The sequence below is a fragment of the Macaca thibetana genome, chromosome 1 (assembly GCF_024542745.1).
Source record: "Macaca thibetana thibetana isolate TM-01 chromosome 1, ASM2454274v1, whole genome shotgun sequence".
In the NCBI taxonomy this organism is placed as follows: Eukaryota; Metazoa; Chordata; class Mammalia; order Primates; family Cercopithecidae; genus Macaca; species Macaca thibetana.
This window is the reverse complement of record NC_065578.1, coordinates 120,030,888-120,054,816: the sequence shown is the minus strand read 5'-3', so window position 1 is coordinate 120,054,816 and position 23,929 is coordinate 120,030,888. Positions and strand designations below refer to the sequence as shown.

Sequence of the window (23,929 nt, the reverse complement as noted above, 5' to 3'; positions counted from 1 at the left end):
AATAATGCATCCAGGTACTTCCTTTATTTTGCTTTCCATCTCCCCCCCAGATCTTTTGAGGAAGATGCTTCTGGATCACTGTCTCTTCATGGTGCACTCAATGTAAGACTCCAGCAGGAAGATGGTTTCGTCCACCTGGATCTCACTGGCATCCAACCTGAGTGAAAAAGTAAAAGCATTTATTTGCCTAGACTGAATGTTCATTAGCATATTTAAGATTAGAGGCTAGGGTGGTGTGGCCATGGATAACTGCTTGGTTGCCCCTGAGAGTGGATGGCAAGAAGGCAGTAGAACCAGTAGATCATTCTGCCATTTACCAAGCATCTTTTATGTGCCAGACACCATGGAAACTGCTAAGAATGCAAAATACAGAGCCTCTGTCCTGGGGGAGGGTAGTCTTTTTTTTTTTTTTTTTTTTTTTTTTGAGACGGCGTCTCGCTCTGTCGCCCAGGCTGCAGTGCAGTGGGCGGATCTCAGCTCACTGCAAGCTCCGCCTCCCGGGTTTACGCCATTCTCCTGCCTCAGCCTCCCGAGTAGCTGGGACTACAGGTGCCCGCCACCACGCCCGGCTAGTTTTTTGTATATTTTTTTTTAGTAGAGACGGGGTTTCACCGGGTTAGCTGGGATGGCCTCGATCTCCTGACCTCGTGATCCGCCGTCTCGGCCTCCCAAAGTGCTGGGATTACAGGCGTGAGCCACCGCGCCCGGCTGGGGGAGGGTAGTCTTAATGGTTGTGGGATACAAAATCACAACACAAAAGTTGGTTGTTTTTGTATAACACTAGCAACGAACAATCCAAAAATGAAATAAGCAACCACTAACCTAGCATCCAAAAAAATACTTAGAAAGGCCAGATTTGAGACGCATTACTGAAGTAAAAGTAAGCCAGTGCAGTGGCACTTGCCTGTAGTCCCAGCTACTTGGGAGGCTGAGCAGGAAGATTGTTTGAACCTAGGCGTTCAAGGCCAGTCTGGGCAACACAGCCAAAATCCCCTCTTAAAAAAAATTTACCAGTACTTGATGAATAAGAGAGTGTATATGGTGATGGAGAAGAAGCTGAGAACATCTTCAGAACTGCTAGTTTACAAAAATAGGTGGATTAAATTCTGTTCAGTTAGCTGGAGAAGACAGTGAGTTTAGGTTTGCTCATGCTAAGTTGGAGGGTTACAGATGTCAAAATGGATTTTCTGGATAGTATTTTGAAATGTAGGTCTGAAGTTTGTGATGCTTACTTGTTGACATTACGTTTCAGGGTCTCTAGCTGCTGACGTTCAGGAGCTGTGATCATCTCCTCTATTTCTTGTAACTGTGCTTCCTCTGCACCTGTAGCCTGCATAGATGCAATGATGGCTTCTATCCTCTGAGATTTTTCTAGTAGACGCCTGTCAAACAAACACAACTCTGAAACATGTTCCCTAACCTGGGAGATTCTCTTACCACGTATGTCTGAGGCACAGCCCACCACCCTTTTACCATTTTCCTGGTCAAAGTAGATAATGTTACCTTCTAAGGACATTTTCTACAAACTTACTGGGAAATATAACTTTAATCCTGAAATTCTTACTGCCTCTCATTTGCACTTAAAGTTTGGTGCGTTTGTACGTTTCTCATAAATTTAATCTGAAAAATTACTTCACTGGGAGCATGTTAGAAAAGTGTAGACTAATGCATGATTTATACTAATCTAAGCCAATGATTCAATGCAAGTAGACTGGTTGCTATCTCTATTGGTTCCTATTTCTCAAAAAAATATTTTTTTTTGAGATGGAGTGTCACTCTGTTGCCCAGGCTGGAGTGCAGTGGCATGATCTTGGCTCACTGCAAGCTCCACTCACTGGGTTTAAGTGATTCTCCTGCCTTAGCCTCCCAAGTAGCTGGGACTATAGGTGCCCGCCACCACGCCCAGCTAATTTTTGTATTTTTAGTGAAGACAGGGTTTCACCATGTTGGCCAAGTTGGTCTCGAACTCCTGACCTCAAGTGATCCACCTGCCTTGGCCTCCCAAAGTGCTGGGATTATAGGCATGAGCCACCCTGCCAGGCCCAGCATCTATTAGTTCCTATTTCTAGAGGAAATTTCCCCCTTAGGCCCTTGACTTTGAAAATTGTAAATAACTCAACTGAAAATGTTACTTACTTATTCTCTTTGGTTTCAAATTGCCTCCTTTCTATCAAGTTGGCTATGCTCTGAGGAAAGAGAAGACAGACCAAGGAATGTACATAGTTCTATTTCAGCAGCTCAGGGCGAAGTGGGCATATGAGGGGGACTTGTCCGTGTGGAGTTACCTTATAGCACCTGTGCAACAACATTCGGGCAGCTGACAGGATGTTCACAGTATATAAATAGAAGGTCCTGGATGGGGCATGGTCTGGTGTTTTGGGAATTTCCTATTTGTCCAATAGAAAGAAAAATAACAGAAATTATACTGTTTTAGAACTGGCAAAGTACACACTCATTCCACCTGGAGTTACTCAGCCCTCTTTTTTACTTATACTTTCCTGTTTCCTAGTCATTCAGTACCTGTGTTTATTTATTTATTTATTTAGAGACTGGGTCTTGCTCTGTTACCTAGGATGGAGTGTGGTGGCATGATATCGGCTCACTGCAACTTCTACCTCCGGCTCAAGCAATCCTCCCACCTCAGTCTCCCGAGTGGCCAGAACTACAGGCATGCACCACCATGCTCGGCTAATTTTTTACTTTTTTGGGCGTGGGGGAGACATGGTCTCACTGTATTGCCCAGGCTGGTCTTGAATTCCTGGGCTCAAATGAGCATCCTGCCTTGGCTTCCCAAAGTGCTGAGATTACAGTTGTGCTCGACCCAGTCTCTGTGGTTTATGTCATACTTAGTCAAACGGAGAGCTGGGCTTCCCTGTTTTTTTATATGACTGTCAGCATCCTGAGCTGGGGAAGAAAGGGAAGGCAACTAACATTTACTGAGCAACTTTATGTGCCAGGTAAATTCTATTTGATCTTCACAGAAAACCATATTATTATTATTTTTGAGATGGAGTCTTGCTCTTTTGCCCAGGCTGGAGTGCAGTGGTGCAATCTCGGCTCACTGTAACCTCTGCCTCCCGAGTTTAAGCAATTCTCCTTCCTGTCTCCTGAGTAGCTGGAATTACAGACACATGCCACTACACCCAGCTAATTTTTGTATTTTTAGTAGAGACAGGGTTTCAACAGGTTGGCTAGGCTGGTCTCGAACTCCTGACCTCAAGTGATCTGTCCGCCGAGGCCTCCCAAAGTGCTGGGATTACAGGCATAAGCCACCGCGCCTGGCAACCATATTATTTTTATTATCACCATTCGTCACTGTTTTATAGATGGAAAAAATGTAACTTGCTTAATGTAACTGGGTAAGGCAGAGCTCTGACTCCAAAATCCATTCTATTTACTCATAGGGTCTACTACATAGCCCTGCAGACTCAGTTAGATGTGTTGATAAATTTAAACTATTACAGAATTAAGGCTTAAGGAAGGACAGAAATAGAAGAGAAAAAAGACAGGATGGGTTTGGGGTGACGTCCTGGCTGTGCCTCTTTTTTTTTTTTGAGACAGAGTCTCACTCTGTCGCTCAGGCTGCAGTGCAGTGGCTCGATCTCGGCTCACTGCAACCTCCCCCTCTCGGGTTCAAGAGATTCTCCTTCCTGCCTCAGCCTCCTGAGTAGCTGGGATTATAGGCGCGTGCCACCAGGCCCAGCTAATGGTTTTGTATTTTAGTAGAGACGGAGTTACACCATGTTGGCCAGGCTGGTCTCGAACTCCTGACCTCAAGTGATCTGCCCACCTTGGCCTCCCAAAGTGCTGGGATTACAGGTGTGAGTCACTGTGCCCGGCTGCCTCTTTCTTACTAGGGCAGTTAAGGCCCCACATTATCCTCCAAGTGCTTGTGAATCATGTTTTTCCGTCTCAGAGCTGGATATAGCGTTTGCTTGGGGGTTCAGTATGTTTCCCTAAGAAGTTTCTCTCACCCTAGGCCAGCATTGCTGGTTGGCAATTATTACACCCTTGGTTGGTTACCTGGAGTGACATGAAATTTTCTGAGAGCATCTTATATAGCATATCCTTTGCCTCCTTGGCAGGAATCATTGCAAAGTCTTCCACTTGCTTCTGCTCTAGGTGTTTCTTCTGCAAAACTAGACGGAATATTCTAGCACAGCGAGACCCAAATCTGGAAAGGAATGAAGAAAGCAAATGGCATGCTAACATAGAAGATTAGCTTTAGTTCCCAGTCATAGATGGGGTGGTTGTTCTATTCCATGTGTGGAGCCAGGACCAGAAAGGAACAGTGATCAGAAAATTATTCTACAGCTCCACAGGCTGGTGATGGTAAGGCCTCACCAACTGATGTTAATCATAAGGCAGTCACCAACTGCTGACTTATTTGAGTGCCACAGTTCCTACATTTGTAAGCAAAGGCTTTAGGGAGGCTGGTTAATTGGAATTAAGCAATAGGTTATTTTAGGGTAAAGAGCAGTATTAATGCGATCCATAGGAGTCCAGTGAAAAAATGGGGCAAAGTGTGCCAAGGTGTGGTTATATTGGTTGCTTACATAATGATCAAATTACTTCATTGGGGATAGGAAGTATGTGATCCCAAACCCAGTGTCCCCCTTACCTCTCCTGTACGACAGACTCCAGAGTGGCTGTGGCTAGGGATGCTAATGCCTTATGGAGGTCTTTATGTAGAGAATTAAGGTCACTCAGTAATGTTTTGGCCTAGTTATTATGATCTGAGTTTTACTCCTAAGTTTCTATTTTAAAGCTATTTTGCTTTTCATGTTATAATTTATGGTTTCAGTTATGGTACGTAAATATTCCAAAACTTTAATACAAGTGTTTAAGTAAGGGTTTTGCTTAACTACAATTTGGTGGATTAAAAGTCCTTTTTACTTCTTTTTTTTGAGACAGGGTCTCACTCTGTCACCCAGGTTGGAGTACAGTGGCATCATCTCAGCTTACTGCAACCCCTGTCTCCTGGGCTCAAGCGATCCTTCCACCTCAGCCTCCTGAGGAGCTGGACTACAAGCATGCATCATTACATCTGGCTAGTTTTTGTATTTTTTGTAGAGATGGGGTTTTGCCATGTTGCTTAGGTGATCCTGAACTCCTGGGTTCATGCAATTCACCTGCCTCAGCCTCCCAAAGTTCTAGGATTACAGGTGTGAGCCACTATGCCTGGCTTCTTTTTACTTCTTTATCATCAATGCAGTTCACTGGAAATTCATAGAAAAATTTATTTAACAATTATTTCAATTTTCTAACTTATTTAGTGTAATAAACATTATCAAATCTTTCTTTCCTAAAGCACCATTCTGATTTATAGGTCAGGCTGCCTGACTCTAAGGAAATAACTGGTAAGGATACTGATGACATACATTCCTCCACCACTGTCGCCAGACTTTCCAACAAACTCTAGCTATTAAGAAAAAGAGAGAGTGTTAACTGAATGGAAGTCCAGTGATTCTGTTTCCAATGGAACAAATCTGACCAAAAGTCTGCAGCAGACAGACTATTCTCTGGCTAGCCAACCCAGACAATTTCTCCACATCATTTGATGGGTACACATTTGATGGGAGATCAAATGATGCAGAGAAATTGTCTGGGTTGGCTAGGCAGAGAATAACTCTACAGGAGAATGATACTAGATATCAGTGCAGAAGTAAATTATCAACAGTACAGACTAAAGAAAAAAGAAAAAAAGCAAAAATAGACTTACAGGATCATCTGCCAGCAGAGTGAGATACTGATCAAGAACTTGCTTAGAGATGTTATAGCCAACAGGTAGGGATCTGAAGATCTATGGAGCAAAAGACACTTAAAATGGGTTTGGGAACTTAGAACTCCTAACTTTACTGAAATAAAGATGTTTTAGGCTGGGCGCAGTGGCTAACGCCTATAATCCCAGCACTCTGGGAGGCTGCGGCAGGTGGATCACTTTGGGTCAAGAGTTGGAGAGCCTGACCAACATGGTGAAACCCTGTCTCTAGTAAAAATACAGAATTAGCTGGACGTGGTGGCGCATGCCTGTAATCCCAGCTATTTGGGAGGCTGAGGCAGGAGAATCGCTTGAACCTGGAAGGCAGAGGTTGCAGTGAGCCGAGATTGTGCCATTGCTTTCCAGCCTGGGCTACAAGGGCGAAACTCTGTCTCAAAAAAAAAAAAAAAGTTTCAATTTTAGTTTTATCACAAAACTGTCCAAAAATATTCATAGCAGGATTGTTTGTAAGAGTAAAAAATTAGAAACACCCAAATGACCAGTACTGAGGAGTACACTAAAATATAGCATGGCCATTAAGTGGAATATGATACAGTCATTATGAAGAGTGAGACAAATCTATAGAAACTGACATGAAAAGTTTTACATACACTGTCATATAAAAAAACAAGTTATAGAACAATATGAATAGGTCGGGTGCGGTAGATCATGCCTTTGTAACCCCAGCACTTTGAGAGGCCGAGGTGGGTGGATCACTTGAGGTCAGGAGTTCAAGACCAGCCTGGCCAACATAGTGAAACCCTGTCTCTACTAAAAATACAAAATTTAGCCTGGTGTGGTGGCATGGGCCTGTGATCCCAGCTACTCGGGAGGATGAGCAGGAGAATGCCTTGAACCCAGGAGCTGAAGGTTGCAGTGAGCTGAGATCATGCTATTGCACTCCAGCCTGGGTGAAAGAGTGAGACTCTGTCACAAAAAAATGAAAAAAAAAAAAAAGCCAAGCCAGCATGAATAGTCCCATTTTGGGGTTAAAACATACATACACCCACACATATGTTAGAGTATGCAAGGTCTGAATAAAGATACATACCAAACCTTTTTTTTTTTTTATTTTTTGAGACAGAGTCTCACTCTGTCTCCCAAGCTAGAATGCAGTGGCCTGATCTCAGCTCTCTGCAACCTCCCACTCCTGGGTTCAAGCGATTCTCCAGCCTCAGCCTCCCAAGTAGCTGGGACTACAGGCGCCCACCACCATGCCTGGCTAATTTCTGTATTTTTAGTAGAGATGAAGTTTCACCATGTTGGACTACGCTGGTCTTGAACTCCTCAGGTGATCTGCCCATCTCAGCCTCCCAAAGTGCTGGAATTATACGTGTGAGGCGCTGCATCCGGCCTTTTTTTTTTTTTTTTTTTGAAATAGGGTTTTGCTCTGTTGTTTAAGCTGTAGTGCAGTGGCATGATCACAGTTCACTGCAACCTCAAACTCCTGGGCTCAAGCAATCCTCCTGCCTCAGCCTCTCGAATAGCTGTGACTATAGGCATGTGGCACCACACCCAACTAATTTTTTTAAAACATTTTTTGTAGAGACGGGGGTCTTGCCATGTTGCCCAGGTTGGTCTTGAACTCCTGGCCTCAAGGGATCCTTCTGCCTCAACCTCCCAAAGTTCTAGGATTACAAGTGTGAGTTATTGCACCTGGCTGTAGAACTTTAAAATAAACAATATAAAAATGTAGGAATATTTAAGTAAATATAGTCATGCACCACATAACATTTTAGTCAACAATGGACCGTGTGCAGCTGTGGTCCCATAAGATTATACTGGAGCTGAAAAATTCCTACTGTTTTGTGATTTCTTGCTGTTGTAACATCATAGCACAATGCCGCCGTGAAACACATTACTCACGTTTGTGGTGAGGCTGGAGTGCAGTGGCATGATCTTGGCTCACTGCAACCTCTGCCTCCTGGGTTCAAGCGATACTCCTGCCTCAGCCTCCCGAGTAGCTGGGACCACAGGTGCACGCCACCATGCCTGGCTAATTTTTTTTTTCTTTTGTATTTTAGTAGACGGGTTTCACCATGTTGCCCAGGCTGGTCTCGAACTCCTGAGCTCAAGCAATCCACTAGCCTCGGCCTCCCAAAGTGCTAGGATTACAGGCGTGAGCCACCCTGCCCAGCCTGTTACTGTTTTTAATAAATACAGTGTAGCCTAAGTATGTAGACCTTCACATTCACATTTGCCATTCACTCACTGACTCCCGCAGGGCAACTTTTAGTCCTGAAAGCTCCATTCATGTTAAGTGCACTAAAGAGGTATAGTTTTTAATTTTTCATACCATATTTTTACTGTACCTTTTCTGTGGTTTAGATGTTTAGATACACAGATGCCACTGCATTACAACAGCCTACAGTATTCAGTACAGTAACATGCTATACAGGTTTACAGCCTAGAAGCCATAGGCTATCCCATGCGGTCTAGGTGTGCTGTAGGCTACACCGTCTAGGTTCATGTAAATACACCCTACGATGTTCACACAATGATGAAATCGCCTGACGACACATTTCTCAGAATGTATCCCGTTGTTAAGTGGTGCATGACTGTATTACTACGAAAGTAATATAAATAACACATATTGGATATATTAGATATCAGTATTTTAAATACAAGGGGTCAAATAATATCCTGAATGCCAAGGCTCTCAGAGTCCAAATCGTGGATTCTTAAAATAATTAGGAATAGGTTGTACTTGACGAACAGATACTTTGACTAAGTGAATAGTGTAGATTTTTAAAAGCTGGATCCTAAGAGACCAAACATTTCAGTGCTCACCACTTGAAGATAATCCCTGCTCCACATCAAACAAACGCCCTTCTCTATCAAGGCTCAGACCTCAACCCAAACCCAGGATCTGTGTATAATAAACGTTGTTAATACCCAAGAATCTGTCAGAAAGTTAGCGCAAGAACACGAAACTCACCTCATTGGAAGACAATGGCTGGGTGAAGGGAGCACTAGAGGAAGTGGTAATCTCACTCATTCGGAGCATGGTTCGCACAATCTCGCTGCTCGTCTGTTTGAAAAGTAAACTAGAATTCAGAAATCACAGTGCTGCCCCCGGCTCTCTGTGCCAATGGCCAGATATGACAAATAAGTAAATGTCCCTGATGACCAATGACAGACCCACTTAGGTATTACCTGGTCCATCCTGTTAGCAACTGCACTCACAATGGCTTGATCACGGAAGTGTTGGTGGAATCTGTCAAGGTTGGCCTGCCAATAAATCCCGTCATCTGGAATGGGCTGAGGAAGAGAAAAGATTTAGAGAGAAACATTTAGATATAATGTAAAGTTTTCTGGTGAGGAGCTTGGATTTAATGGTTCACCATTTCTTTTCCTACACAGTAACAACTAAATTGGTTGGAGAAAAATCATTCAGTCATGTAGATTGGTGTCTAGACAAATCCCAACTTCAAACAGGTTCTCTAAGCTCATCTCCAATCTTTCTCTCCCTATTTTATTATTTTACTTTTTTTTTGAGATGGAGTTTTGCTCTTGTCACCCAGACTGGAGTGCAGTGGCATGATCTCGGCTCACTGGGACCTCTGCCTCTCGGGTTCAAGCGATTCTCCTGCCTCAGCCTACCGAGTAGCTGGGATTACAGGCAACCACCACTGAGCTAGGCTAATTTTTCTATTTTTAGTAGAGTTTGAGTTTTACAGTGTTGGCTAGGCTGGTGCTGGGATTACAGGCGTGAGCCACCATGACCGCCCTTTCTCTCCCTATTTTAACTCTTCTCCATTACCCTCAAGTCTCCAACCTGACCCTTCTTCCTTCTCACTCTTGGCAGATGACTTTGCCTCTGATTTCACAGAGAAAATAGAAGCCACTAAGCCAGAACTTACTCAGCTCTGTGCACATCCTCACCACATTTCTTTCTTTTTTGTTCTTAACTCATATTTTCACTCACTTTTATCACAGCTGAAAAATGTTCCTTTTACCTAAGGTTAATGCCCATATTGGTATTCCAGATCTTACTCTCTCATTCATTCTTGGGGATCCAGCTCTATTTTACCCTGTCCTCTAACATCTTCAGCCTTTCCTTCTCTACCGCCTTCTTATCAGCCTTTACCCTGTCCAAGTCTCTTTTACTCTAGAATTCTCCTTCAACCCTATGCCTTCTCTTCTTTTCCTTACTGTCACAGCCAAGCTTCTCAAACAGTTGGCCATCCCAGCTGTTATCTCTATCTAGATTTACTTAACCCGTTTCCACCATTGTACTGAAATGTCAATTGTCACTTGCATTCCAGTGAAATTCCACAATTGTTCCTGAGGACTCTATGTTGTTAAGTTCAAATAATACTTTCCACTTCTGATCTTATTTAACCTTTTGGAAGCATATGACATGGTTGGACATTTTTTCCTTCTTAAAACTTTATGTGGCTCCTTGGATTTTATGACACCATTTTTTTTTTTTTTTCTTTTTAAAGACAGGGTCTTTGTCACCCAGGCTGGAGAGCAGTGGTGTGATCGTAGCTCACTGCAGCCTTGACCTCCTTGGGCTCAGGTGATCCTCTCACCTCAGCCTCCCAAGTAGCTGGGACCACAGGTGTGTGCCACCACGCTTGGGTAATTTTTGTATTTTTTGTAGAGACAGGGTCTCACCATGTTGCTCAGGATGGTCTCAAACTCCTAGGCTCAAGTGATCCGCCAGCCTTGCCCTTCCAAAGTGTTAGGATTACAGGTGTGAGCCACTGGGCCTGGCTGACACTATTTTTTCTTGGTGCTACTTTGAACCTTTCTGGCCACCTTTCCTCAGTCTCCACCGATTCCTCTTTCAGATCCCACCTATAATACTGGTGTTTTGTCAGGGTTCTATCCATACCTTTCCTTTCTTTTTATTCTACATGCTCTACTTGGGTAATTTTATCTGCTCTCCAGGTTTCAACTATTGGTGCATTTCCAAATATGTCACTCTATCCTAGAACCCTCTCTCTCTTTTTTTGAGACGGAGTTTTGCTCTTTTGCCCAGGCTGGAGTGAAGTGGCACAACCTCGGCTCACTGCAACCTCCACCCTCCAGGTTCAAGCGATTCTCCTGCCTCAGCTTCCTGAGTAGCTGGGATTACAGGCCTGTGCCACCATGCCTGGCTAGTTTTTATATTTTTAGTAGAGATGGGGTTTCGCCATGTTGGCTAGGCTGGTCTCGAATTCCTCACCTCAGGTGATCACCCGCCTCGGCCTCCCAAAGTGCTAGGATTACAGGCATGAGCCACCGCACCCGGCCTATCCTAGAACCCTCTATTAGGCTTCAGATGCATAGACTCAGCTGCCTATTTGACACTTTCACTTGTTCTCCAAACTGTTCTGTTTTGTAAGTTTTCAGGTAACTGCACTATAACCATCCCAGTTTTTTTTTTTTGAGACAGGGTCTTGCTCTGTTGCCCAAGCTGTAGTGCAATGGCACAATTGTGGCTCACTGCAGCCTTGACTTCCTGGGCTCAAGTGATCCTCCCACCTCAGCCCCTCAGTAGCTGGGACTACAAGCATGTGCCATCAGGTCTGGTGGATTTTTTTTTTTTTGGTAGAGATAGGGTCTATGTTGTCCAGGCTGGTCTCAAACTCCTGGGCTCAAGTGATTCTTCTGCGTCAGCCTCCCAAAATGCTGGGATTACAGGCGAGAGCCACTGTGCCTAGACAACCCAATTTCTTTCTTTCTCTCTTTTTTTTTTTGGAGATAGAGTCTCGCTCTGTCACCCAGGATGGAGTTCAGTGGTGCAATCTCGGTTCACTGCAACCTCTGCCTTCCAGGTTCAGGCCATTATCCTGCCGCAGCCTCCCAAGTAGCTGTGATTGCAGGCACCCACCACCATGGCCGGCTAATTTTTGTATTTTTAGTAGAGACGGGGTTTCACCATGTTGACCAGGCTGGTCTTGAACTCTGACCTCAGGTGATCCACCTGCCTCGGCCTCCCAAAGTGCTGGGATTACAGACGTGAGTCACCGTGCTTGGCCGGCCAACCCAATTTCTTAAGCTACAAACTTGGGTATCACCCCTAGTCCCTTGCTGTCCATAATCTACCACATTACCAAGTTCTATCTACTCTTCATAGTTATCAGATGTCTACTTTTCTCTCTCCTATCATTACCTTATTTCAGACTCTAAATCTTGGCCCATCTGGATTACTACAATAACCTCCTAACTGGTTTTTCTTTTTTCTTGTTTTTTTCCCCTTTAAAACATAGCAGACACTATAAAAGGAATAACTGGGTTTTCTCCTTCTAATTTTGTTTTGCATCATTCTTCCCATTTTTTTTTTTTTTTTTTAAACTGTTTTGGGTCACAGTTCCTTTGAAGAATGTAATGAAAGGTATGGAGAGCTTCACTGAAAAATGCACATAAGTACAAGCAGACTCTCTGAAATCCATCCATGGAGTAGTACAGGTTAGGAACTGCTATGCTATAATAATCTTTCTAACATATAAATCCAGTTACTTCATTTCTCTGCTTAAAATCCATCAATGGCTCTCCCTTGTCTTCAGGATAAAGTCCACACCTCTTAGACAAACATGTACACAAATAATAAATAATTCCAGTTATAAATATAAATGCTGTGAAGTATATGAAATGAGAAATGTGGTAGGGACCAGTGTAGGAGAGGACAATGGTGCTTGAAGTCTATGAAAAGAGCATTTAAGACAGAAATGATAAAAACAGAGACCACTACATGAAGATCTGGGGACAAACATTTGAAGCCAGAGGCATGATAAGGGCCAAAGTCTAAAGACTAGAAAGAGTTTGACATGTTTAAGAGATAGAAAGTCAGTAGGGGGAACACAGTGAGCAAGACGGAGATGGGTCAGAGGTGAGGTTGAAAAGCCTGTCTCCAACAGATCATACGAAGACCTAGATCATGTAAGGCTTCCTAGCCCGTATCTTGGATTTCTTCTAAGAGTAAAGGAAAGCTATTAAAGGAGTCTAATCAGTGGATGTATTGTTTTGTTTTGAACTTAGAAAGTCATTTTGGCTACTAAGTAGGTAAGAATGCAGCTAGGGAGACCATTAACGAAAGGGTTAGGAAAGAGTTGATGAGAGACGGCAGTTAAAAGATGAGAAATGGTTGGATTTGAGGTAATTTTGGAAACTGGGCTGATATGTTTTACTGTGAGATTAGAGGGTTCCAAGGATTTTGGCCTAAGCAGAAATGGTGGTGTCCTAGGTGGCTGGCCTAGGTGGTAGTGTCTTTTACTAAGAGGAGGAATCAATTATTCTGTTTTGGCCACACTAAGTTTGAGATGCTTACTGACATCTTTATAGGCATGCTAAGAAGGCAATGAATATAAGTTCAGGCCTATGTATAGTTTTTAGACCCATTTTTCACCACTGTTTTTAGGTTCTTGCCATATTGAGCAATCTAAACTTTTTCTAGGCCCCTTTTTACATAGCCTGTTATCTCTGTTCAATGAAAGAATTAAGGCTCAGAAGGGAGACAGTAATGGTTCATTCTTTGTGAATGAATAGAATGGTTCATTCTATTTCTAATATTTAATGAGGTTCATAATCCTACTGCTTCTTAGCTCAGGAAGCTTTAAGCTCTCTTGGGGCTTGTTATCTGAGTGCTCTTTCTGGCCTGCTTCAGGGTGAGGACTTCTAATCAAGAAGCCCCATTACCTCCTTGTTATCTGTAGTATGTTTTGGTCTCTTGGCCTTGGGTTCCCCAGCAGCATCTTCATCAGATGATCTGCGCCTTTTACCTTTTCCTGCCAAACAAATAATTGAACACTTAGACTGTATGACTGTATGACAGCAAATGACCAAACATGAGAGCAGGTGTCTTTCATTCCAAAGACATCTATAGCTGCCTCTAGATCAGAGTTGCTTAGGGGGCTGAAGAGCTATAAGAAATTCAAGTAAAGGATGAAATGATCTGAAACTCAACATGTTCAAAAAGAAGCTTATAGTCTTTCTCCTCCAATACTCTCTTTCATGGCCAATGATATCACCATTCTTCCACATGTGCAAGTCAGACACAGAAATGTCATTCTTAATACTTGTCTCCTTCACCCTCTGTTTCATTTTCCACCAGTCTGTCAACTTTTACTTTGCCCCATTCTCCCATCCTTTCTGTAGACAAAAAATCTTTTAAAAGTATAAATTAGATCATGTCATTTCCTAAAAAATCCTTTAGTGGTTTTCCTTTGCTCTTAGCATAAAGAACAAATGCTCTATAAGGTCTTACTTGATTTAGTCCCTGCCTGTTTCCCATCCAAGTACTAAGCAGGTCGATCCTGATTAGCTTCTGATATCAGACCCCTGCCTATCTATGTCTCTAACCTTATCTCATGCCTCTTTGCTTTGCTTACAATGCTTTAGCTATACTGACACTCTCTCATTTCCTCAAATGCTTTTTTTTTTTTGAGATGGAGTCTTGCTCTGTTACCCAGGCTGGAGTGTGACAGAGCTGGAGTGCAATGGCATGATCTCAGATCTTGGCTCACTGCAAGCTCTGCCTCCCGGGTTCATGCCATTCTCCTGCCTCAGCCTCCAGAGTAGCTGGGACTACAGCACCCGCCACCATGCCCGGCTAATTTTTGTATTTTTTTTTTTTTTAGAGACAGGGTTTCAACGTGTTAGCCAGGATGGTCTTGATCTCCTGACCTTGTGACCCGCCCGCCCTGGCCTCCCAAAGTGCTCGGATTACAGGCATGAGCCACCGTGCCTGGTCTACAAATGCTGTTTTTTTTTTTTTTTTTTTTTTTCACTACATACTATTCCCTTTGCCAAAAATGCTTTTCCTCTGTTACCTCACTGTTAGCTTCCACTTTAAATCTTAGCTCAAATGTCACCTTCTCAAAGAAACATGAGGCCTAAACTCCCAGATGAATCCAGTCCCTCATTATATATTTTCTTCTTTTTTTCTGAGACAGTCTCACTCTGTCGCCCAGGCTGGCGTGCAGTGGCGCAGTCTTGGCTCACTGCAACCTCTGTCTCCTGGGTTCAAGCAATTCTCCTGCCCCAGCCTCCCGAGTAGCTGGGATTACAGGTGTACACCACCATACCTGGCTAATTTTTGTAATTTTAGTAGAGATGGGGTTTCACCATGTTGCCCAGGCTGGTCTGGAACTCCTGGCCTTATGCAATTCGCCTGCCTCAGTCTCCCAAAGTCTCCATTATATATTTTCTTTTCTTTTTTTTTAGATGGAGTCTCACTCTGTTGCCCAGGCTGGAGTGCAGTGGCCGCATCTCAGCTCACTGCAAGCTCCGCCTCCCGGGTTTATGCCATTCTCCTGCCTCAGCCTCCCAAGTAGCTGGGACTACAGGCGCCTGCCACCTCGCCCAGCTAGATTTTTGTATTTTTTAGTAGAGACGGGGTTTCACCGTGTTACCCAGGATGGTCTGGATCTCCTGACCTCGTGATCCACCCGTCTCGGCCTCCCAAAGTGCTGGGATTACAGGCTTGAGCCACCGTGCCCGGCCTCCATTATATATTTTCATAACACCTCATACTTTACCTTCATGGTACTTATCACGGTTTAATTATATATCGATGTGATTTTCTGATTAATGTATGTGTCATAATACTATGACAGTTCCTTCATAGGAATATTTCCTTCATAGTACTTATCACAGTTTAATGATATATCGACGTGATTTTCTGATTAATGTATGTCTCCTAAAGCTCCATGACAGAGACCATGATTTTTTCATTGTTATCCACCACGATGTTTGACACATAGCAAATGTTCAGACTGATTGGTAAATCAGTCTGATTTACCAAGGTAAATGTTCACCTGATTCATACATTTGATAATCAATCAAGAAGAATCCACAATTAAGGCAAGTCACAGTTCCAGGGGTTAAAATTCCTTACCTATCAAGCTCAGCTTAGGAACCAGGTACATGTCCTTTTCATTAATGACAAGTGTGGGGGCAGGTGGTGGTGGCCCAGGGTCTGAATTCTCAGTGGTAGGTACTGAGGGGCAGCGTTGTACAAAGTGTGTGTCTGCCAGTCGTACAAATGTGTTTGATACTTCAGCATAGTCCATGGTCTTGCCATCTGTATAAGAGGAGGAAAAAGGCAGATGAGACGGCCTAAGATAGCTCAGGGTCCATTCCTGTAGCCAGCTGATCTATGCTTCTGTTAACAACTATGGATACAGTACTAACCCTCCATGGTCTCTGTGAGCCGGTCTGCCACTTTCTTCACAACAGCTGACATTGTCAGTTTGCCATTCAACAGAAGCTCCTCAACGATCAGTTCTCCAGTGTCACTGTACAGAGTTTTGGTAGTATAGATGTACCGGGGATATCTAAGCATTCGCAATACCCGGCTGCACTGGGCTTCATACTCCACCACACCACGTTTGTGCACTTGATAACTCACCAGGTTATGTTGGATGAGGACACACAGGGCTTTTTTCACCTAGATGGGACATAAAGAGAAGAGAGGAAAGACCTGAAGATATAGCTCATTACTGCTGGAAATTTTTTGTCCAACAACTTACTAAGCATCAGAAAATGGCTAGATAATTTCTGCACTTATTTTCTCTCCATTGGAGTAGCTAATAAGAAGCAGACATCAATACAATAAATCAGGAAGATTCCTTGCTATATTTACTCTGATCCTTATCTTTTTTTTTTTTTTTTTTTTTTTTTGAGACGGAGTCTCGCTCTGTCACCCAGGCTGGAGTGCAGTGGCCAGATCTCAGCTCACTGCAAGCTCCGCCTCCCGGGTTCCCGCCATTCTCCTGCCTCAGCCTCCCGAGTAGCTGGGACCACAGGCGCCGCCACCTCACCCGGCTAATTTTTTGTGTTTTTTTTTTAGTAGAGACGGGGTTTCGCCGTGTTAGCCAGGATGGTCTCGATCTCCTGACCTTGTGATCCGCCTGTCTCGGCCTCCCAAAGTGCTGGGATTACAGGCTTGAGCCACCTCGCCCGGCCTGATCCTTATCTTTCAAAACACAATTTACTTTCATCATTCTCATTCCTTAAAGGCAGTACTGAGATTAAAAGACCTATTGTGAATAAACGAGGTATGGCATGGGAAGAGCAAAGATTTGCCTAAAAGCTGTCATGAACTAGGAACACTTTGAGAAACAAAATGTTGATGCCTAAGTCCCATCCTTTTCTTCCCCAAATAACATTGTTCTGCTCCCAGGGCAGGTTTTCTTCATTTTTCCCTTTCTGGGGTGAGAAGAACAATATTCAAAGATGGGTGAGATAAATTAGTGAAATGACAGAAAATTAATGTCATTTAGACATACCTGATCCAGTGATGTTCCTGTGTCATGAGCAATTACTCTTAGTGGCTGGCTGCCGGTTCTTATCAGATGGACTCCAATTTTTTCTACAATCTCTCCAAAATGCTCTTGCAGCAACAAAGAACAGAGCTTAATTTCTGCTTGAGTCATGGTACTGGGGAGTCTGAGAGCTAGGGAAAAAACACCAAAACGGTACAATGGAAAGTCTTTCATGCTGGAAGCAGAGCTGCTGAGTGTAAATTCATGTATTCTTTCTGGAGGGCAATTTGACAATACATATCAAAAAGCCTTAAAAATCTTGCATATGTTTGAAACAACAATTTCTTTTTGGATATTGTATCCAAGGAAAGAATAAAAAGCTAATAATAATGAAGTCATTAGTTCTCTCTATAATACAGACTTACTGGAAGCAATCTGACGTCTAACAATAAATGATGGCATACCCATACAATGGCATACTATGCCAACAAAGTTATTTAGTACCATGTGTATTCGTGTAGAAGAAAATTATTCATAATAGGCTGGCGCTGTGGCTCATGCCTGCAATCCCAGCACTTTGGGAGGCCGAGGTGGGCGTATCACAAGGTCAGGAGTTTGAGAACAGCCTGGCCAACATAGTGAACCCCTTCTATACTAAAAATACAAAAAAAAATTTAGCTTGGCGTGGTGGCGGGCGCCTGTAATCCCAGCTACTTGGGAGGCTGAGGCAGGAGAATCGCTTGAAGTGAGGAGACGGAGGTTGCAGTGAGCTGAGATCGCGCCACTGCACTCCAACCCGGGCAACAGTGCGAGACTCTGTCTCCAAAAAAAAAAAAAAAAAAACAAAAAAAAAGCAAAAAGAGGAAAATTATTCATAATATATTAAGTGACAGAAGCTGAAAAAATGTAAAGATTCAATTATTGTAAAAAAAGGAAAAATGTATGCATAGAAAAAGACTGTGCCTCAAATATACCTCTATGGGATTATGCATGATTCTGATTTTCTTTAAAGATTGGGAGTAGATGATTTTGCAGTCTGTCACAGACCTTAGTTTCTACATTTCATTGCTTGGAAGAATTAAGGTCACTGTTCACAGCCCGGTGGAAGTGAGCAGGCAGTGTTATTCTTAGTTCATAAAGGAAATGATAATTTCGAAAAAGAAATTTAGGCGGTAAAGGACTGCTTCTCAACAGGGCGTGTCAAATAGGAGATGAGGTTACGTTGTTTGCAGGACAGCATTCAATTCTTAAACTTCTACTCCTTGACAAAGTTGACACAATCAGAAACGGACGTAGTTTATTATACGATTACTTCCTTATTACAAATTGCTACCAAACATTACTTATTTCTTCCAATTCGTAAGAAGCCTTAGTATCACCAGAGACCTATTTCGTCCATCCGCGTATCTTTGGAGAAGCATTCCCAGATCCCTTGCCATCCTCGGAAAGGACTTACAAGACGCTTGGCTCCTAGCTCTACACTCCCTTTACACAGGTTCCCATTCCGGATTTGGTCTCTTGGTCCAGTCAGTGCTGCCACGTTCAGACAGCATTTTCCACTAACCTCAGGATCAGCGCAGTTCAGAGGCACCAACCCCAATGCTGCTGAACTTCCCGCGACGGCTTCCTGCGGCTCCCGCTGGCCTTCTGAGCGGAAGTGGAGCCCACCGCCCTTTCAAGGAAGAGGACGGCCACCGAAGAGGCCGCGGAAAGGCAAAAAGCGCGTGCAGCTCTACGCTAGAGTTTCGGCGGCTTCCGGGGACGCTCTTTCTTTCTTCTCGCTGGAAGGCTGGAGGACCAGCGAGGGGCTGTTTGTGGAGCCGGCGGGCGGGAGGTTTGCCTCTCCTTCCTGCGCCTATTTGGTGCTGGGAGGCGGGCCGCAGGGTTGCTGTTGGCGCCGCCGCCTCTCTGGGTCTGGCCGACTCACGTGACCGACGCGGGCTCTGAAGCGGTGGGCCGCACCGAGGCGGCGGTGGCTACTGCAGCCCGGGAGGTAGCGGCCTGGCGAGGGACGGGCCGGCTGCCCTCTCGGACGGCCGCGGCGGAGGACAAAAATGGCGGAGGCTTCGGCGGCCGGGGCGGACTCGGGCGCCGCTGTAGCCGCCCACCGGTTTTTCTGCCACTTTTGCAAGGGCGAGGTCAGCCCCAAACTACCGGTAAGAGCCCCGTGTTCTCTGTACTTGGGAACCTCATAGATTCCTGGCTCTGATGTCCCGGAACTGGGTTTGGAGCTTTCCGCACACCCTTGACTCCCAGGACATCGGTCTGCCGAATACCTGCTGCCCACTTTTCCAGCCACTGGCCCTAGACCCTGGGCGTCACGGCTGCGACCCCGTACCTCCTGCCCACCTCTTAATTCATCGTGGGCTGCTTCACCTGATCTCACCTCTTTACCTCTCCTGTCCTTATTATTATTATTATTATTTTCTTAGCAAGTTTCCCTCTGATAACTCTCCCCTCAATTTTCTTGCATTCTTTTATACCTGGTCTTTTCCCCACGATGACCTCCCCCCATACTCCTTCCGCTGTGTCTTCTCACCTTCCTCTACGTTCTTTTCCACTTTTCACTCCCCCCGCCCCCGCCACCTCCCTTGTCAGTGAAGCAAAATAGCGGATTGCTGAGGATTGTCCCTATTCGGTTTTCTCTGGGGAAGGAAGGAAGCACAGAAAGGGGGTTGGATGGTATCTGTGAGGCGAAAAGGAGGATTTTGCTCTTCAGAGGTTTCCAGGGTCCTTGTGAAAGTGAAAATAGCAGCGTACTAATGACTTGCAGACAGCCTGCACTCCTATCACTATTGAAGGAAATGGCTTTAGGAAGAAGGCAGGACGTACTGTTTCAACTTCGTTTATTTTGGTTGTCATGTTGCTAGTGTCTTTAATACCATTGTTCCGCCCCCCGCCCTGTCCCTTTCTTCACTTAAGAAAAAGAGCCGGGATAGAATGTTGGGGTTGCTACCTCCGACATGAAATTGGTTTTCACGAGTTTCTGCCAGACTGTTAGCTCCTTGAGAGGCAGTGCCGTGGTTGTGAAAAAAGCACTTTTGTAGGTCAGGCGCGGTGGCTCAGGTCTGTAATCCCAGTACTTTGGGAGGACGAGGCAGGAGGATTGCTTGAGGCCAGGAGTTTGAGACCAGCCTGGGCAACACAGTGAGACTCCTCTCTACAAAAAACAAACAACACTTACGCAGCTTATTAGCCAGCACCAGCATCACAAACCCAGAAGCTGTTTTGGGTTGGGTTGTAGCTACTACGAGGAGCTCCCCCAGGGTGAATGTCAGTCCTATCTTTGGCCAAGTGTCTTCATGGTTGTTCCATTCCTTAGAAGTGTCCAGGTTCAGCCTTACCATAGAGTGGCAACATAATGTATGTTTATATTTATGGTGTCTCAGATACAGTGTAGGAGGAAGCCTTCTAAAGTGAGTCTGTATATCTTATTTCTTAGAAACAAATGGAGTCCAGTGAGTAAGTGCTTAAAGGGTGTTTTATAGTCTTCTCTCTCTCAAAAGTTTTGTTTAAGGCATTATGATATATTCTGTCCTCTCTACTTGCCTCACCCCCAACATCGGAGTCATAGTTTCATATAAATGCTACTTAGCCTTTTTTTTTTTTTTCTCCCTTTGAGACAGTCTCCGTCTATCACCCAGGAGCATGATTTTGGCTGACTGCAACCTCCACCAGCCGGGTTCAAGCGAGTCTCCTGCCTCAGCCTCCAGGTAGCTGGGACTATAGGCACGTGACCACCACACCCTGGCTAATTTTTGTATTTTTAGTAGAAACAGAGTTTCACCTTGTTGGCCAAGCTGGTCTCGAACCCTTGACCTCAAGTGATCTGCCCGACTTGGGCTTCCAAAGTGCTGAGATTACAGGCGTGAGCCACCACTCCCTGCCTAAATGCTAGTTTTGCTTGCTGATTTTGCTGTGTGTTCATGGTTTTTTTTTTTTCTTTTTTGGCTATATTTCAGTGCTGGGAAGAGCAGGTGCCTAGTTTTTTTCCAGCCAGCATCAGAGCCTGCAGAACTCTTTTACCATAGAGAGGGAGTCTGGAATTCAGCCAGTATGTGTGTAACCGACCAGGGGTATGTTGTTGAATGTGATGCCTTGTTGAATATTGCAACCTTAGCTTTTTTGATCTTTAAGTTGCTGTTCACTATTTTGCCTTTAAGAGTGAGAAGTTGGCCAGGCGTGGTGGCTCACGCCTGTAATCCCAACACTTTGGGAGTCCAAGGCAGGCAGATTGCTTGAGCTCAGGAGTTTGAGACTAGCCTGGGCAACATGGAGAAACCCCTTCTGTACCAAAAAATAAAAAAATCTGCCGTATGTGGTGGCATGCACCTGTAGTCCCAGCTATTCAGGAGGCTGAGGTAGGAGGATTGCCTGACCCCAGGAGGCGGAAGTTGCAATGAGCTGAGATTGCACCATTGCACTCCAGCCTGGGCAACAGAGTGAGACCCTGTCTCAAAAAAAAAAAAAAAAAAAAAAAAAAAAACAAGAGTGAGAAGACAGTCTAAATTTCCACAATTGATTATATATTTTCTTCTCACCTTTAAGTCCTTATTTCAAAGGGATATTTTTAAAGGCTGAGTAGGTGTTTTTCTAAGCCTTACTTAATGCCTGGAGAAGTTTCTTGATCTTTTTGGTCTGATATGTTATTTGTCATGTCTGATTTGTAAATTGAGGCCTAACACAATTGAATATAACCAGATTCTTTCTAAATGTATCCAAGGTTCTCTGCTGAGTGTCCTGGAGGTGATATGGAGCGATATGTGGTTCCTGACCTTAAGGATCTTACAGCTTTTGGGGAAAAACAAGGCAAACATGGAAAAAGTAACAACATAAAGGGGTGAGGATGTGTGCTTTAGGATACAGAGAGGGGAATTTCATAGCATTGATGTGGCCAGTGGGATTTAAATTGAGTTTTGAGGGATAGGTACATTTCAGATTGAGAATTCCAAAGACTGTGAGGTAGCAAAAGGAAGGGGAGGGTGATGAAGAGGGGAGAAGCATTTAATAAATCATGTTTTTTTCACAACTAAAAGTTATATACTGTATTTTTTATAGTGTACAGCATGATTTGATATATGTATACACGGAATGGTTAAATCAAGCTATTTAACAAGCATTACCTCACATATTTATTTTTGTGTGGTGAGAACACTTAAAATCTACTGTCTTAGTAATTTTCAATTATACAGTATATTCTCTTTTTTTTTTTGAGACGGAGTCTTGCTCTGTCACCAGGCTGGAGTGCAGTGGTGCGATCTCGGCTCACTGCAACCTCCGCCTCCTGGGTTCAAGCAATTCTCCTGCCTCAGCCTCCCGAGTAGTGGAGACTACAGGCACGTGCCACCATGCCCAGCTAATTTTTGTATTTTTAGTAGAGACAAGGTTTCACCATGTTGACCAGGATGGTCTCTATCTCGACCTCGTGATATGCCCACCTCGGCCTCCCAAGGTGGTGGGATTACAGGCGTGAGCCATTGCACCCAGCCTCCTTTTTTATTTTTAAATAGAGACAGAATTTATTCTGTCTTGTTGCCCAGGCTGTTCTTGAATTCGTGGGCTTAATCTGTCCTCCCACTATAGCCTCCTGAGTATTAGTAGATAGGTGGGTTCCACCATGCGCGGCTAATTTTTTTTTCTTTTTTGTAGAGATGGGATTTTGCCACGTTGCCCTGGCTGGTCTCAAATTCCTGGGCTTAAGCAATCTGCCTGCCTCAGCCTCCCAAAGTGCTGGGGTTACAGGCATGAGCCATTGCGGCTGACCTGATACGTGGTTTTTGTTTTTAATTCTGTTTATGTGATGAATCACATTTATTGATTTATGTATGTTGAACTAACCTTGTACCCCAGGAGTAAAGACTACTTGATTGTGGTGGATTCGCTTTTTAATTTTTTTGATTTTTTTTTTTTTTTTTTTGAGACGGAGTCTCGCTCTGTCGCCCAGGCTGGAGTGCAGTGGCGCTATCTCGGCTCACTGCAAGCTCCGCCTCCCGGGTTCCCGCCATTCTCCTGCCTCAGCCTCCCGAGTAGCTGGGACTACAGGCACCTGCCACCACGCCTGGCTAATTTTTTGTATTTTTAGTAGCGAAGGGGTTTCACCGTGTTAGCCAGGATGGTCTCAATCTCCTGACCGTGTGATCCGCCAGTCTCGGCCTCCCAAAATGCTGGGATTACAGGCGTGAGCCACTGCGCCCGGCCGCTTTTTATTTATTTATTTATTTATTTATTTATTTGAGACGGAGTCTCGCTCTGTCGTCCAGGCTGGAGTGTAGTGGAACTAGCTCAGCTGACTGCAACCTCTGCCTTGTGGGTTCAGATGATTCTCGTGCCTCAGCCTCCCAGGTACCTGGGATTACAGGTTTGCACCACTAGACCTGGCTAATTTTTGTACTTTCAGTAGAGACGGGGTTTCCCCATGTTGGCCGGGTTGGCCTTGAAATCCTGACCTCAAGTGATCTGCCTGACTTGGCCCCCCAAAGTGCTGAGATAACAGATGTGAGCCACCACACTGGCCTGCGTTAGCTTTTTAATGTGCTGCTGGTTTGGTTTGTTAGTATTTTATTTAGGATTTTTGTGTCTGTGTTCATCAGGGATATTGGCCTGGAGTTTTCTTTTTTTTTTTTTTTTTTTTTTTTTTGAGACGGAGTCTCGCTCTGTCGCCCAGGCTGGAGTGCTGTGGCCAGATCTCAGCTCACTGCAAGCTCCACCTCCCGGGTTCCCGCCATTCTCCTGCCTCAGCCTCCCGAGTAGCTAGGACTACAGGCGCCCGCCACCTTGCCCGGCTAGTTTTTTGTATTTTTTAGTAGAGACGGGGTTTCACCGTGTTAGCCAGGATGGTCTCGATCTCCTGACCTCGTGATCCGCCCGTCTCGGCCTCCCAAAGTGCTGGGATTACAGGCTTGAGCCACCGCGCCCGGCCTGGAGTTTTCTTTTTTCATTATGTCTTTGCCAGGTTTTGGTATCAGAATGC

At 44.4% G+C, this 23,929-nt stretch overlaps 2 protein-coding genes and 1 pseudogene across 4 annotated transcripts in view; 2 read left to right on the top strand and 1 right to left on the bottom strand.

Annotated features, from left to right (window-relative positions):
- LOC126931509 (neuroblastoma breakpoint family member 3-like) overlaps positions 1-23,929 on the top strand; it is an 833,099-nt pseudogene that overhangs the window by 455,020 nt on the left and 354,150 nt on the right. The gene's annotated exons all lie outside the window — the stretch shown is intronic.
- Positions 1-23,929, top strand: part of RNF115 (ring finger protein 115) — a 146,153-nt gene that overhangs the window by 42,905 nt on the left and 79,319 nt on the right. The window contains exon 2 of the mRNA XM_050751184.1: positions 19,000-19,115. Coding sequence (XP_050607141.1) covers positions 19,014-19,115 — 102 coding nt within the window. The 5' untranslated portion in view covers positions 19,000-19,013. The remainder of the gene's footprint in view (positions 1-18,999; positions 19,116-23,929) is intronic.
- POLR3C (RNA polymerase III subunit C) lies at positions 3-18,622 on the bottom strand. 2 transcript variants are annotated; one of them, XM_050750340.1, is made up of 15 exons: positions 18,524-18,622; positions 16,984-17,150; positions 15,887-16,142; positions 15,591-15,776; positions 13,391-13,479; positions 8,918-9,022; positions 8,700-8,792; positions 5,723-5,803; positions 5,371-5,422; positions 4,622-4,682; positions 4,024-4,174; positions 2,286-2,387; positions 2,137-2,186; positions 1,233-1,382; positions 3-157 (listed from the first exon to the last, which is right to left on the bottom strand). In XM_050750340.1, the coding sequence occupies exons 2-15, from the start codon at positions 17,128-17,130 to the stop codon at positions 76-78; spliced, it is 1,605 nt and encodes a 534-aa protein (XP_050606297.1). In that variant the 5' UTR covers positions 17,131-17,150; positions 18,524-18,622; the 3' UTR covers positions 3-75. The 2 variants fall into 2 exon arrangements, with proteins under 2 accessions (XP_050606297.1, XP_050606299.1); XM_050750342.1 differs by lacking the exon at positions 18,524-18,622 and adding an exon at positions 17,934-18,006.